General features: G+C 58.3%; 1 protein-coding gene and 1 pseudogene across 7 annotated transcripts in view; both read left to right on the top strand.

The window, feature by feature from the left end:
• The window catches only part of SHANK3 (SH3 and multiple ankyrin repeat domains 3), a 306,860-nt gene extending 294,232 nt beyond the window's left edge, over window positions 1-12,628 (top strand). For 3 of the 7 annotated variants that reach the window (XM_085233499.1, XM_085233558.1, XM_085233618.1), the window contains exon 23: window positions 4,208-12,628. In XM_085233499.1, the coding sequence (XP_085089625.1) occupies window positions 4,208-4,751 (544 nt within the window). In that variant the 3' untranslated portion in view covers window positions 4,752-12,628. The remainder of the gene's footprint in view (window positions 1-4,207) is intronic. The other 4 variants (XM_085233682.1, XM_085233936.1, XM_085233821.1 and 1 more) reach the window with 3 other exon arrangements.
• On the top strand, window positions 7,672-12,628 carry LOC146545146 (uncharacterized; annotated as a pseudogene).
• Window positions 12,629-13,010: the final 382 nt, after the last annotated feature.

Below are 13,010 nucleotides of genomic sequence, written 5' to 3'. Positions count from 1 at the left end.
CAGACCAAATCCCTTTGAAAGGAGAGCTGTAGGGTGCGATGCCGTCTGTGCGTGCACCGCCCTGCGCGGGGGGACTCAGCACCTCCAACTGCATTTGGGCAGAGAGAGAGGGGCAGTGCCTGCCTGCAGCCCACCCTGCCCATGGCCGTAACCTCTGGGCTCTCCGGGTGCTGCTGGAGAACCACAAGTGCAGCCCCACAGCTTAGTGACACTTCGGGGGTGGTCTTGGTGGGAGGAGAATCAGAGAATCAGAGAATCGGAGAATCCTAGAATGGCCTGGGTTGAAAAGGACCACAATGACCATCCGGTTCCAACCCCCTGCTGTGTGCAGGGTTGCCAACCACCAGACCAGGTTGCCCAGAGCCACGTCCCGCCTGGAGAATCCTTTTGCTGTTCCGTGATGAGCGCTGGAGGTGTTTTGGAGGGAGGATGAGAACGTTTGGGCACCAGGAGTGGTGAAAACGAGAGCAAGTGGCAGAGTTCTCCTTGTGGTGACTGGAAGGCGTTGCCTGTTGCTGGGTCTGCTTACTGCTGAAGGAATTGGGACCGAAATACCAAGATCAAAGAAAGGAGACTCAACCATCAGTGGCGTGCACAAAATCTGCCTTTTAATGCCTTCCGTCAGAGCGTTCCCAAAGGGTTCAATTAGCAGCCGGGCAAACACAGCATCCCTCTTTGCTTGGTGAGAACGTGCTTTCCTCGTGAGATGCTTCCCGTGAGAGCTGTTCCCTCTTTTTGCTGATTGCAGCCCGCGCTGTGAGACGTGTGCTGGGTCCTGGGCTCCCTGTCGGGAGGCAGAGCTGTGGCAGCCACCGTCCCCTTGCTGCTGTGGTCCTCCAAGGTGCAGCCGGAGCATCGTCGCGCACGGGAGGTGAAGAAAGCATTTCATTTTCCCTACGAAGCTTCCGGGTTGTGTTTACACTGAAATGTGCCCAAAGGAGCAGTGGGCAACACTGAAGAGACCTGGTAAAGACAAAGCCCTTGATAGAGTCACCCTAAAACAGAGCAGCACCCTCAGATGGAGCAGCTCCTGAAGACGGAGCAGCGTTTGGCCTCAGCTGGGTCCTGGCGTGTCCGTATGAGTGTGCAGACCTCTGGCCAATTGCATGATGTGCCAAGGTGAACCCACAGCGAGGAGCACTGATGCAGAAGAAGCCCTCTGAGCAGATATTGCTGCTCTGTGTGATGCGTCAGAAGGGAGGCGGTGCTGAGCCGTCGCTTGTGAAGGATCCCATCCAGAAACACCTCCCTGGCTCAGAGCAGAACTGAGTGCCTGTGAGCGAAGCACTGTGCTGGTGGTCGGTGGAGAAGTCATCTTCCAGAGCTGGGCAGCGGGGAGCGGTGTCCTCTATGGCACAGCACTGCTGGCGGAGCAGAGCTCCTGCAGGCACTGGGACAGCGGTGCTGCCAACTGTCCTCCGTGCTGAAGAGGATGAGCTCTGCAGAGCTCTTTCCTGAGCTGGCCTGACCCTGGAAGCCACTGGACACCAAAGGATTTGTGCTGACAGCCACGGAGTCCTTGCAGCTCAGCATGCTGCAGCTCTGCACCCTCACAGGCAGTGACAGCAGTGCTGAGGTCGCTGCATCCACACATGCCAACCTTACCTGGCTCTGGGGAGAGGGGTGGCCGTGACACCGGAGCACAACTGACAGCAGTGCCTCGCTGTGCCCATCTGTGGGGATTTCCAGATCCTCTGCAGGGATGCCACGTGCTTGTGAAGCTTTCCTGTTTGCAGCTGAAACTCAAAAGAAGCTCAGGACAAATTGCAGCATTAGTGGGGCAGGTCTCCCCTGTCTGAACTCCCATCCTCAGCTCCTGGGTCCTCCAGCAGTTCTTGTGGCAGAGCTTGGAAGCTCTCAGAATCATTCAGCTTGGAAAAGAGCTCTGAGATGCCCAGTCCAACCCCGGCCCATCCCACTGCCCACGTCCCCCAGTGCCACATCCTTGTGGTCACTGAACACCCCCAGGGATGGGGGCTCCCCACCGCCCTGGGCAGCTGTGCAGTGCTGACCGCTCTTTGCAGCACAGCTTCTGCCCAGGCTCCAACCCGACCCTCCCCACGGCACCCTGAGCCCATTCCCTCAACACACAACACAGCGTGTTGCTGTCCTCTGAAATCCTCTCTGCTGCGGTCGTCATTCATCCTCCATCAAGATTAATTCACATTTGGACACAGATTTTGGCTTGTTCTGCAAGTTCCATGGAAGATGAGCCCTCAGACCGTAACTAATTGCATCCCTCAGCAGCGAGGCTGTGGCGTTGTCGCATCACATTGCTCCTGGCAGCCACAGCCCTGCCCTCATTCTGCAGGTATGACAGCTGGGTGTCACCTGCTGCCTGGTGAGCATTCCTGCATGGCATCCTCGTGCTCTCCCACTGCAATCTCTCCTTTCCCAACCTCTGGGAGCAGTCCCCCCTCTCCATCCCATCTTCGCCAGGCTGAGCAAACTCTTGGCAACCAGCTGCCACTGCCTGCAGCCGCTCCTCTTCACATTTACCTTTCTTGAACGTGGGGGACCTGAACTGTCCTCCAAATTCCAGCAGAGATGGCAGCGGTGTCTGCTGCGGTGATGTGAGCTCACATGTAGGTCTTGTAGCATTCCTGCTGTGCCAGTGCCTCCGGGCTGTGCCAGCAGACCCAGAACTTTCTCTTCCTTCATCATTTCCTATGGATGAGCTCAGGCTGAAAGCAGAGATCCTTTGCCAGCCCCGTGAGCTGCATACCTTCCGTTTGTGTTCTGTTTCTCGTACCGCAGCCCTCAAGGTCAATCAGTTGTTCCTCTTTCATATTGATGGCACTTCCCAAGTGTGACTCACCGTCACGCTCCTTTGTCACTCCTGCTTTCTGTGCCAGGGTGGGAAGAAGATCAGCACAAGAGGCAGCGTGGCTGAGCCCACGGGCTGCAGGCAGCCCTTCCTATTCCTGTGAAGCTCATCTTAGTTAGCACCTATGGGCCTCTCAGTACGTGGCTCTGACGCAGCATCTGCGTTGGTGGCTTTGGGCACTGAATGCATTTCTGTTGCCGTCGGTTTGTTCCAGGAGGGGAAGGCAGAGCTGCAGGTGCCCCAGTGCCTTCCTGCCCCTCCGTGGCTGGGCTGGAGGTTGGGTTGCCGACTGGCCAGGAGCAACGCACTCCATTGGCTGCTTGTTGGCAAAGCACAGCCTCGTCAAAGAGTGGCAGTCAGGGCAGCTGGAGGCAGCACGGGGCAGAAGTGGCTGAGCTGGATGCTGGGTGCACAGAAGGACCATGCAGAGTTCCATGGCCTCGCTCAGCACCGAGGCCCCGATGGCCCCACAGGTTGCCACCCCCGGGCTCCACGGGCCGAGGGGCTCACTTTGGTCTGAGCACTCCAAGCAGTTGCCCTCTGCTGGTTTTTTGTTTCATTTATTTTCTCATTGGGAGCATCCTTGTTTATGCCAGGCGAGGTTTATGACAAGCAGGTGATGGCAGAAGGGAGGTGTTCTTGCAGCACCATTTGTCTCCTCTCAGATCCTCCAGTCTGGTGCAGAGCAGACCTTGGCTGGTGCCCAGGGACACCGCGCATCCCCGGCGTTGCTGCAGAAGGGACTGGCCCAGCACCACACTGCCCACACACAGCCCTGCAGGTCGGAGCGTTTATGCTCATGGGGGCAGAGCAAGATGCAGACAGGTCAGGCCACTCCCTGCCCCACGCACAGCCTGCAGCAGAGCTCAGCCCCATTCTGTGATGGTCGGATCCTGCTGCCCCACACCCGGAGCTTTGCGCCGGTGCCTGGGGAGGTGCTGGAAGTCCCTCTCATCCTACAGAGGGGCTCTGTCCCCGTAGCAGACGTGCTCAGGCGGTTTGTGTTGCTCTGGCTGTGTCTGTCGCTCTGCCTTAGTGAGGGGAGGTGGTCCCAGCCGGAGGGGGCAGGCGGTGGTGCGAGGTCCTCAGTGTGGCACTTCCCAGTGAATCCGCAGAGGGCTGCAGGGCCAGGGCTGCTCCCAGGAGAGCTTTGGGTGTGCGGAGCGATGGCAGTGCAGCCGAGATCCAGAGCTCCTGGAGAAAACTCCTGCACCTCTTTTGCCTCCTCGGAGCAGACCTCGCAGGGCTTGCAGCAGGTCTTGGCCAGAGCTCCGAGCCGCGTCCCCGCGCGTTGTTTGTGTGCTCTGTGTCTGGGGACCTGGCCTCACCCCGCGCTCTGCTCTCTCTTCTCTCTCTCTCGCTGTACCGTTCTTTCTGCAGACTTTTCAGTAGTTTAGGAGAACTCAGCACCATTTCCCAGCGGAGCTCCGGGACCACCTACACGGTTCGACCTGGCAGTCGCTACCCCGTAACCCGACGTACCCCCAGCCCCGTGAAGCCGGCTCTGGATCGGACAGAGCCGCTCAGCACCGTGCGGCCCTACGGCCTGACCCCTCCCACCATCCTCAAATCTTCCAGCCTCTCCATCCCACACGAGCCCAAGGAGGTGCGCTTTGTGGTCAGGAGCGTGAGCGCCCGGAGCCGCTCCCCGTCCCCGTCCCCCTCACCAGGGCCACCCCTGCACACCCTCCACCCGCCGAGGCCCTTCATGCAGAAACCCCTCCACCTGTGGAACAAGTACGACGTTGGGGACTGGCTGGAAAGCATCAACTTGGTGGAGCACCGAGACAAGTTTGAGGACCATGAGATCGAGGGCACGCATCTGCCCGCCCTCACCAAGGAGGACTTTGTGGAGTTGGGGGTGACACGGGTCGGGCACCGGATGAACATCGAGCGGGCACTCAAGCAGCTGGTAGACAGCTGACCGTGCTAGGCAGCGCCGGCCTCTTCCAGAGCCACCAACAGGGCGGGGGGATGTTTCTACCAGACTAATAAAACCCATTTTGATTCTCTTTCTACTCTGAGCACTGCACTGAAGGGTGCGGAGCCTGACGGCTCCCACCCCCTCCCAGGCGGCCCCGCGCCGCGCACGCGCAGCCCCGCTCAGCCCCGCCGGCCCCGCGACGCCTTCGGGAAAAGGAATGTTGCATGAAATACATCCTCTTTTCCGTCCCTCCCAGAGAGTCCGGCCTGTATATCGCTTGATGTGCTCTTGCCTGGGGGCGTCGCCGGTGGCCGGAAGGGCCGAGGAGCCACGTGCCGCCATGCCATGGCTCTGTGCCTGGCCTGTGGCACGGTGACACCTGGCTGGGGCTGGGGGCCGGCCCGCCGCCAGGCGAGGAGCCTGACCCTCCTGCAGGCACCTCGTGTGGCAGGTGGGAACGGGCCGGCCAGGCCCTGGGGTGTGCAGCACAGCCAGGCCCAGCAGTGCTGCCAGGCCCAGCAGTGTGGCTAAAGCCAACAGTGCAGCCAGGCCCAGTGACATAGCTAGGCTGGATGACACAGCTAGGCCTGGAAGCACAGCTAGGCCCGGGAGTGCCTCTAGGCCTGGTGGTGTGGCTAGGCCCGGTGGCACAGCTAGGCCTCGTGGTGCACTTAAGCCCAGCAGTGCAACTAGGCCCGGTGACATGGCTGGGCCCAATGGTGCACCCAGGCCCAGTGGCATAACGAGACCTGGTGGCACAGTTAGGCCCAGCAGTAAAGTTAGGCCTAGTGGCACAGTTAGGCCCTGGTGGCACAACAAGGCCCGGTGGCACAGTTAGGCCCAGCAGTACGGTTAGGCCCAGTGGCACAATTAGGCCGGTGGCACGAGGCCTGGTGGCTTAGTTAGGCCCAGCAGTACTGTTAGGCCTGGTGGCACGAGGCCCGGTGGCTCAGTTAGGCCCAGCAGTAAAGTTAGGCCCAGTGGCACAATTAGGCCCAGTGGCACGAGGCCCGGTGGCACAGTTAGGCCTAGCAGTACGGTTAGGCCCAGTGGCACAGTTAGGCCCAGTGGCACGAGGCCTGGTGGCACAGGTAGGCCTAGCAGTACGGTTAGGCCTGGTGGCACGAGGCCTGGTGGCACAGGTAGGCCCAGCAGTAAAGTTAGGCCTGGTGGCACGAGGCCTGGTGGCACAACGAGGCCTGGTGGCACAACGAGGCCTGGCGGCGCGGCTTGGCCCGGCGGCGCCGCCTGCTGCAGGAGGCAGGCAGGGTGCTGAGGGGGGGGAGCAGCCTCGGTGGCGGGGCGGCCCAGCGAGGGGTCTCAGTGCCGTGGGGGTGGCCGCCCCGCTCCCGCCCCGCTCCGCCCTGCAGCCCCTCGTCCGGCTCTCCCGGCAGACTGGAGCCGTGAGAGAGAGGAGAGGGAGCGAAACCGCATGGATTGAAGCATGTTTGGGGGGTGTCGAGGGAGGCTGGTGGGGACCCAGCAGCAAACGCTTTGCCAACGGTGAGGGTGGGGGGGTGGGGGGAGGTGTTTGGTTTCCTCTTGGTTTGGGGTCTTGTTTCCAAGGGGACGCGTTGATGGGTAATATTTAATCTCCGTGCATTTATATAGAGAGCAGCTGATGATCTACAAGAGACGATTCTGACCTACGGGATTCCCACTCTGTCCTTGTCATCCTTATTTTGCATCTTTTTAATCGATCAGCTATATATTTGAAAAGAGAGAACAAATATCTATATATCTATATCTATAGCTATAGCCACCTGATTTTGTTATAATTTTACTAAATCTATATATCTCTAGACTTGTTGAGATGCTGACGAGGCGGTGCCCGCACCCCTCCCCCAGGACGCCCATCGCTCATGGGAGTTTTTAGCGACTGACTGAATGAATGTTAAAAAAAAAAAAGAAAAAAAAAAGTCTTTTTAAAAAAAAAAACTTTAAAAAAAAAAAAAACCAACAGCTCCTTTCAGACACTCTGGATTTTAAAGATTTAGAAACACAAAGCAACGAAACCGCTCGGTTTTTGGGACACACCACGTCTTCCATCCCCGCAGGCAGAGGCAGACGCATGGAGGTGGAGAGCTTCCAGTCCCCGCTCCTGGATGCTGCTCCCCCTCCGGTGCCGGGGAACCCGCAGACCCACGGCCTGGGGCAGCCCCAGTGCTGGAGGGGCAGCAGCCCCATTCCTGTTCCCGCGCCCTATGCGCTCCCCTCGCCGGCATCGCGCGCCCAGGCTCAGGGGTGGCCAGGGGACGGCTTGGTGACTGGTGTTCCCCAAAAGCCGAGTCCCCCATGAAGGCATTAACTCTTCTGGTGCTAGAGGGAAGGACAAGGAGGTTCCTTCTGACCCTCACACATCTACGAACCTTTACAACCTTCAGCCAGTGGAAGGCCCAGGGCTGGGGCTGCGGCCCCTTCCCCTGCGCGCGGCCCCGGGCTGAGCCCCTCGGATGGGCCCCGGTGGCTGCGGTGCTGTCTCCTTACCCTGAGCTCTCGGCCTCTGAGGCTCCATCCAGAGCTCTCCGGAAACCACTGAATTCTGTGTATCCACAGCGCTTCTTCCCTCCCCAGGCGATGCCCCAGCACTTGCACGGGGAAGGCAAGGGGCTCCCAACTTGTTCCTTCTTATTCTGCAAGCAAAAATCCCGCTGTAGATACCCGGGGTACTCCAGGCCTCCCACCCAATAACGGGGGAGCCAGGAGGCATCCCAGCTTTGACTGCAGCCATCGCGTCCACCCGAGGCCACCTCCTTGCTGGCCAGCTTTGCCACTGCGCCCGCCCTCCTGTGTGTGCCAATGCTGCGCTGTCGTGTGCCCACATCCTGCCCTGTGCCGTTATCACCTCCGGTCCCATCCAGCCCTGCCACCACGCTCCCATTTGCCCTCTGTACCCCACCACACTCCCCATTCCCTCCTGATGGTCTCTTCCCATTTTGACACAAGCATCGCATTGTCCCCATCCTTCACCCTCAGCTCCCTGCAGCCCCCTGCCCCCCATTACTCACATTGCATCCCCTGTGCCCACCCTGGCGTGAGTGAGCACCCTCTGGTTACCGGAGTTTGTTGGCATGCTCGTGCACAGGGACGGTCCTGCACCACGGACGTGCAGCAGCCACCGCTGCTCCGCGCTCCTCCATGCTCTGTGTGCCCCCACCTGCTCTTGTCGTCACCTCCTGCTCTGCAGTGCCCGGATCTCAGAGCCATGCCGTGAGCCAGGTGTGTTCCCCGCAACCCAAACTTTCCTTCATGCTGCTTCTGTTCCATCAGCCCACGCCTGGCGAGGTGGCACGGCCGCATCCTGTGGGCGCTCGGCATCGCTGCATGTCCGCAGCCCTGTGCCCTGCAGGCTCTGCCACAAACCCTGCAGAACACTGGGATTTCTGCAGACCGTCAGTCCACCCTCCTGTTCCTCACGTTGCTTCTGCAGGGCCGCCCCGCGGTGCTGTGGGGCTGCGCATTGCCTGCACCGTGCCATGGGTGCATCAGCCTCGTGCCCCACGCTGTCCTCTCCTGCTGCACGTCCCATGCTTGCCACTCATGCACTGTCCTGCATGTCATAACTCATCGTACTGCAAACCTCTGCAACAATGCAGGTTCTGCCTAGGCTGCCCAGCTTGGTTCTGCAGCCCTGCTCCCACCTCCTCCATCCCCATCCTTACTCCCATCCCTATTTCCATCCCCATCCCCATCTCCAATCCCATTCCCATCCCCAACCCTATTCGCATCCCCATCCCAATTCCTATTCCCGTCCCCATTCCCATCCCCATCCCAATTCCTATTCTCGTCCCCATTCCCATCCCCATCCCAATTCCTGTTCCCATCCCCATTCCCATCCCTATCCCTATCCCCATTCCCCATTCCCAACCCCATCCCCATTTCCCTCTCCCCATTTCTGCAGGTAACGCAGACTCCAGCAGCCCCCACCCCACAGAGCAGCGCAGTCCCGCTGCCCAGCATCCCCCCAGCATGGCCCCGAGCCCCCAGTGCTTGGTGCACAGGTTGGAGTGTTCCGTGTTGCCCTGAGTGCAGGCAGCTCCTCAGGCTCTGTCTGAGGAGTTCGGGTCTCTGCCCCTTCCGCAGCTGCTTCTGGGGCGACCCACAGAGACCCCCGCCTGCAGCCGCCCCTCGCCACGAGGGGCCAGAAGACTGCAGAGCGAAACTTTTCTGCAGGACGTTCGGTCTGGGACCAGGAAGCTGGACGCCTTCTTGCCATTTCCAAAGAGCCTTCCTTGCCCCTCTGCTGCCCCGTCCTCCCACCAGGGCTGGAGATGGACGGTGGGCACACACTTCTGCCCGGCGCCCGCGCCGCCGTGTGCCCCCCAGCTCCCACCGTGCCAAGCAGCTGCAGCCGTACCTGTGTTGGAAAACACTGGGTGACCACGGGGCAAAGCCCCACGGCACCACGGCTCGTCCCAGTCAGGAAAACACAAAAGAAGGCGACACCCAACCACGGCCGTGCCATCACCCCGTCCCCACGGCTGCTCGGGTCTGCACCAAACCCTGCTTCCAGAACGGAGCAGTGCCACTTCTTCAGTGCCTGTCTCCTCCCTAGCTATATCTTCCCATCTCAGTGCCCATCCCTTCTCTTCTCCTGTCCTCCCATCTCATTGCCCATCCCTTCTCTTCTCATGTCCTCCCATCTCAGTGCCCATCCTTCTATTCCCATCTCCTCCCATCTCAGTGCCCATCCTTCTATTCCCATCTCCTCCCATCTCAGTGCCCATCCCTTCTCTTCTCATGTCCTCCCATCTCAGTGCCCATCCCTTCTCTTCTCATGTCCTCCCATCTCAGTGCCCATCCCTTCTATTCCCACATCCTCCCATCTCAGTGCCCATCCTTCTATTCCCATCTCCTCCCATCTCAGTGCCCATCCTTCTATTCCCACATCCTCCCATCTCAGTGCCCATCCCTTCTATTCCCACATCCTCCCATCTCAGTGCCCATCCTTCTATTCCCACATCCTCCCATCTCAGTGCCCATCCTTCTATTCCCACATCCTCCCATCTCAGTGCCCATCCTTCTATTCCCACATCCTCCCATCTCAGTGCCCATCCTTCTATTCCCACATCCTCCCATCTCAGTGCCCATCCCTTCTATTCCCACATCCTCCCATCTCAGTGCCCATCCCTTCTATTCCTATCTCCTCCCATCTCAGTGCCCATCCCTTCTATTCCCACATCCTCCCATCTCAGTGCCCATCCTTCTATTCCCACATCCTCCCATCTCAATGTCCATCCTTCTATTCCCACATTCTCCCATCTCAGTGCCCATCCTCTCTATTCCCACATCCTCCCATCTCAGTGCCCATCCTTCTATTCCCACATCCTCCCATCTCAGTGCCCATCCTTCTATTCCCACATCCTCCCATCTCAGTGCCCATCCCTTCTATTCCCACATCCTCCCATCTCAGTGTCCATCCTTCTATTCCCACATCCTCCCATCTCAGTGCCCATCCTTCTATTCCCACATCCTCCCATCTCAATGCCCATCCTTCTATTCCCACATCCTCCCATCTCAGTGCCCATCCCTTCTATTCCCACATCCTCCCATCTCAGTGCCCATCCTTCTATTCCCACATCCTCCCATCTCAGTGCCCATCCTTCTATTCCCACATCCTCCCATCTCAGTGCCCATCCCTTCTATTCCCACATCCTCCCATCTCAGTGCCCATCTCCTCCACATTCGCACCCTCCCATCTCAGTGCCCACCCCCTCCATGGCCAGATGCACACGGAGCTCCACGAGCGTGGGCTCAGGGCTTTGGAGACGGCCCCGCACAGCTCCCCACGAGCAGTGAGTGCGGATCGGCCCCAACAGTGGTCGCATCCCACCATCATTTCTGGTCCCACCCAGACAGAAGCGCACCGTTCCAGCTCATGCAGCTGCTGCTACTTAACCTTTTTTTTTTTTCTCAGCTGAAGCAAAGAGGGTTTTTTTCCCATGTGTAGATAGCTCTTTTCTGACTTTAGATCTACTCTGATGGCATTGGCATCTCCACCCCGAGCATCCCGGACCCAGTGAGACGCTTCGCTTTGACAAGCCATTCAGGAGGAGGCCGAGCGCGCGGCGCCCGCTGCCCTCACTGTGATGCTCATGGCTTCTCGACATTGGGTTACTTCTGTACAAAGGGAGACACTTCTTGGGGTTGTTTTTTTGGGTTTGGTTCTTTTTTTTTTTTTTTTTTTTTTTTTTTTCTGGCTTTGAAGGGAATTTTTAAGGAAAAAAAAAAAAAAAAAAGTTGTTGGTATTTTTCCTTTGTCCAAACAAAATCCATCGATCCTCATTCTTCATAACCCCTCCTCTGTAACTCTGACGTTAGGAGAAAAGGAACCAAAACCCAACGCACTTTGTTGCTGATGGCCGTGGGCAACCAAAGCCAACGTGTTTTGTTGCTGATGGCCGTGGGCAACTATAGCCAATGTGCTTTGCTGTTGGTGGCCACGGGCAACCAAACTCAATGCACATCATTGCTGATGGCCACCGGCAACCAAAGCCAACGTGTTTTGTGGTTGGTGGCCATGGGCAACCAAAGTCCATGTGCTTTGTTGCTGATGGCCACGGGCAACCAAACTCAATGCACATCATTGCTGATGGCCACCGGCAACCAAAGCCAACGTGTTTTGTGGCTGGTGGCCATGGGCAACCAAAGTCAATGTGCTTTGTTGCTGATGGCCACGGGCAACCAAACTCAATGCACATCATTGCTGATGGCCACTGGCAACCAAAGCCAACGTGTTTTGTGGTTGGTGGCCACGGGCAACCAAAGCCAACGTGCTTTGTTGTTGATGGCCACGGGCAACCAAAGCCAACGTGCTTTGTGGTTGGTGGCCACGGGCAACCAAAGCCAACGTGCTTTGTGGTTGGTGGCCATGGGCAACCAAAGCCAATCTGCTTTGTTGTTGATGGCCATGGGCAACCAAAGCCAACGTGCTTTGTGGTTGGTGGCCACGGGCAACCAAAGCCAACGTGCTTTGTGGTTGGTGGCCATGGGCAACCAAAGCCAATCTGCTTTGTTGTTGATGGCCACGGGCAACCAAAGCCAACGTGCTTTGTGGTTGGTGGCCACGGGCAACCAAAGCCAACGTGCTTTGTGGTTGGTGGCCATGGGCAACCAAAGCCAACGTGCTTTGTGGTTGGTGGCCACGGGCAACCAAAGCCAACGTGTTTTGTGGTTGGTGGCCATGGGCAACCAAAGCCAACGTGCTTTGTGGTTGATGGCCACGGGCAACCAAAGCCAACGTGCTTTGTGGTTGATGGCCATGGGCAACCAAAGCCAACGTGCTTTGTGGTTGGTGGCCACGGGCAACCAAAGCCAACGTGCTTTGTTGTTGATGGCCATGGGCAACCAAAGCCAACGTGCTTTGTGGTTGGTGGCCACGGGCAACCAAAGCCAACGTGCTTTGTTAGCAATGGCCACGAGCTTTGGCAGCAGCAGAGTGCGTCCCGGTTTTATTCCTCCAGCACATGTGCATCCCCCATTGCTGGCATGCATGTAGACATGTGCGTATATCCCCACACACACACGGCCCCCGGGCACGTGCACACTCACAAGGACTCTGCATGTGCATCGACACGCTTGCACCTCGCACACGCGTGCGCGGAGCCGCAGGCCTCGTCCCACCACCGCACTCGATCCCACCCGGACGAACTCACCTGTGGGTTTTTGTTCTGTTTTTAATTTTACAGGGTCAGTTTGACTTCACCCTTATTTTGTATGGATTTTCGGAGGAGATTTCTCCTTCTCCAGAGTCATGGAGGTGTGGCCATTCGCCTCCCGCCCTTGACGTTGTGATACACATACCCCACAGAGATCTATGTTTCTTATATTATATTATTATTATTATTATTATGTAATAAATTTATAAGAAAGCTTCACTTTGTTCCGTGCTCTCTCTCTGTCCCCACACCGGCCCCCTCCTTCCCCTCCTCAGATGAGGACCTGGGCTCCCATCACCGCAGGGCTCTGGGGCTCTGGTGCACATCCCTACGGGCAGCGCTGGGGTCTCACAGTGCCCACTGCTCACCCAACGTCTGCCCCACAGGAGCTGCTGCCAGGGGGTGCTGGGAGACCCCAGCACGGCGTCCCAGTGCCCACCACCGCCGCTGCCCCTCCTCACACGCAGCCATGCTGCCCTCCAGGCTGGCGCAGAGCTGGTGGGGGTCTCATCACAAATGACAAATCCTGTCCTCGTGGCCCAAACCTGGTCCCAGTCCTCCCCACACCACCTGACCCCACCACCCCCTCCCCACACCACAC

The sequence above is a fragment of the Meleagris gallopavo genome, chromosome 1, assembly GCF_905368555.1.
Source record: "Meleagris gallopavo chromosome 1, MGAL_WU_HG_1.1, whole genome shotgun sequence".
Classification (NCBI taxonomy): domain Eukaryota; kingdom Metazoa; phylum Chordata; class Aves; order Galliformes; family Phasianidae; genus Meleagris; species Meleagris gallopavo.
Note: the sequence above shows the minus strand (reverse complement) of the source record. Positions and strands in the feature narration are given on the sequence as shown.